Source organism: Mustela lutreola, chromosome 1 (genome assembly GCF_030435805.1).
Source record: "Mustela lutreola isolate mMusLut2 chromosome 1, mMusLut2.pri, whole genome shotgun sequence".
Classification (NCBI taxonomy): domain Eukaryota; kingdom Metazoa; phylum Chordata; class Mammalia; order Carnivora; family Mustelidae; genus Mustela; species Mustela lutreola.
In genome coordinates, this window is record NC_081290.1 from 236,672,885 (window position 1) to 236,675,468 (window position 2,584).

The following is a 2,584-nucleotide window of genomic DNA, read 5'->3' on the forward strand; positions in this document are numbered from 1 at the left end:
GTCAACACAAGTCATAAACTCTTAGAAGAAAGACGTATTCAAAAAATTACTTGCTTGAGATACCCCACCCAGTACTTTTGTTTTCCATCCCAATCTCTAAACACTATATATGACCTCAGAAGAGATTTCCCAACTTCCAAACACTCAAGAAAACCTTACTTGCTTGTCTTTTGACTGGCCCTATTAGGTAAATGACCTGGGCTGTGGGGCTCCCACCCCACAGGGGAGGACCACCATTGCCCTGAGATCCAGCTGATGAGAACTATATTCATGTGGGGTCAATCTGTTTGGGCCTTAGCATTTTAAACAGTAGCTCCCGGATCTGTTTGGTCTTGACTCCATAGACAATGGGGTCTAGTGCAGGGGGAAAGAGCAAGTAGAGATTGGCAAGGATGACCTTAGCGGCAGAGGCTGTGGGTGGCCCAAAGCGCTGCATGACCACAGAAAGAAAGCCTGGGCCATAGAAAAAGAGGATGACACAGACATGAGCTGTACATGTGCTGCCGGCTTTAGCACGTGCCTCAGGTGAAGGAAAATGAATCACAGTCCTCACGATCTTCCCATAGGAGTAAGCAATAAAGGCCACATCCCCCACACCAAGGAAGATTGCTACAGCAAAGGCATAGAGGTTATCCACAGTGGTGGCCCCACAGGCCAACTTTACTACTGCCATATGCTCACAATAGGTATAGGCAATTGTGTGAGAGCCACAGTAGGGCAGCTGACGGGCCAAGCTTGGAAAGGAGATGGTCAATCCCACACCTCGCAGCATCACCAGGCCTCCAATCTTAGCAACAACAACTGGGGTAAGAATGGTTGCATAATGTAGTGGGTTACAGATGGCCACAAAACGGTCCATGGCCATGGCCACCAGCACTCCTGACTCCATAGCAGAGAATGCATGGATGAAAAACATCTGAAAAAGACAGGAGTGGGAGCTGATAGCTGTAGCACCAAACCAGAAGATGGCCAGCATCTTGGGCAGAGTGGAGAGGGAGAGAACCAGGTCAACAAAGGAAAGCATGGCAAGAAAGAAAAACATGGGCTGGTGAAGGCTGCGCTCGGTCCGGATAAGAAAAAGCAGGACAAAATTCCCAGTCACTGCCAGGAAGAACATGAAGCAAAAGGGAACTGAGATCCAAATGTGGGCAGCAGTCAGTCCTGGTATGCCAGCCAAGAAGAAAGTATGTGGGAAGTGATGAGAATTATTGGAAAGAATCATGGTGATCATCTCACTTAGAAGAGTGAAGGGCTACTGCAAAGAAAGGAGGCAAGTTAAATTCAGTGATTGCTAGCTCCAGATATATGGTCCCACTGACAATACTGTCACCATCACTCTACCCCCATAGGTCTCAGTAAACACTCAAAAATAATTTTCAGTTTAGTTAATATTTCTGCAAGATCTTCAAACACAGATGAGGCAAGTCAGCTTGGTCCCATGGGAAGTGCATTTGTAAAGAAGTTCAGAAACCAGGTTCCAGAATTGAATATCCCAATATATCTATGACCTGGAACAACTGACATAACCAGATTTAAGTAGATGCCCAGAAACTAAGATTAAATAAAAATCCTTCCCATCATGCTCACATTCCCAAGTTCTGAATTCTGGACTGGATTAATCAGCGCTGACCTCACTTGGTCCTTTAGTCTTATATCACTAACCTTTATCTGAAACTGCCAAAAATCCTGACATATGGAACTCCCTTAGTTTGGAGACATCACACTCCTCCAAACTTCACTTGACTGCCAGATTACAGAATAAATGGTTCCTGATGACTCCAAAATTGATTAAGTTCTTTCTGCAGTTATTCTCTAGCCATTTCACAAATGCATATCTTGTTTCTCTCCCCAGTATCTCAATCCTGTATCTCCCTCTCCTTCAAGGTAGTGTGTACAGAGGTAGACACAAAGTTCAGAGTTGTGGTCACCTGTAAAAAAAAAAACAGAAGCTCTTGGTAGTAACTGTCATGTGAAAGCCAAAGAATTCTAAACCATGCCAAATGAGAACAGAGAAAAAAATGGCAGACATTCCCTCCAGTTCCATTTCTCATATATAATCACAAAAAGTGTACAAAATTATTCAGATCTGCAATACATCCTGTGCCTAATACCATTCTTTTGTAGGTTAGAAAACTGAGGTCTAAAATGAAGTAAATAGCTGAGAGTCAAAGATCCATTTAGTGACAGAATCAGACTCACATCAAACCAATCCCCAGTTCCTGAGCTAGGAAGTCATCACCCTCTCTGTGTGTTAGCAGTGACTGCTGCAGGGCCAAGGAAGAACATCCAGATCTGAGTGGCCAAGGGTGGACAGTAGAGGGATCAAATAGCAGGGCAGATAAGGAACAGTTTAGAGAGTATAGGTCTCTCCAACATCCTCAATACCTCCAGTGCAACAGTTCTTTCACATGAAAGAAAAACACAAGGATACAGAGAGACCTAGGGGCATAAGATAAGTGATTTGCATTCCCGGCAGAAAAGATGCAGCTAGGTTGATCTCACAATTCCAATAACAGAAATAAGTGGTCTTGAAGCATGAGGGAAAGGAGCAGAAGTCAGCCAGGAGCATAATCCAAGAAAGAAG

General features: G+C 44.2%; 1 protein-coding gene across 1 annotated transcript; it reads right to left on the bottom strand.

The window, feature by feature from the left end:
• Positions 1 to 268: 268 nt before the first annotated feature.
• On the bottom strand, positions 269 to 1,222 carry LOC131821734 (olfactory receptor 52K1-like). Its single transcript, XM_059158022.1, has one exon. It carries the CDS (start codon positions 1,220 to 1,222, stop codon positions 269 to 271), a length of 954 nt encoding a protein of 317 aa, XP_059014005.1.
• Between the last annotated feature and the right edge of the window lie 1,362 nt (positions 1,223 to 2,584).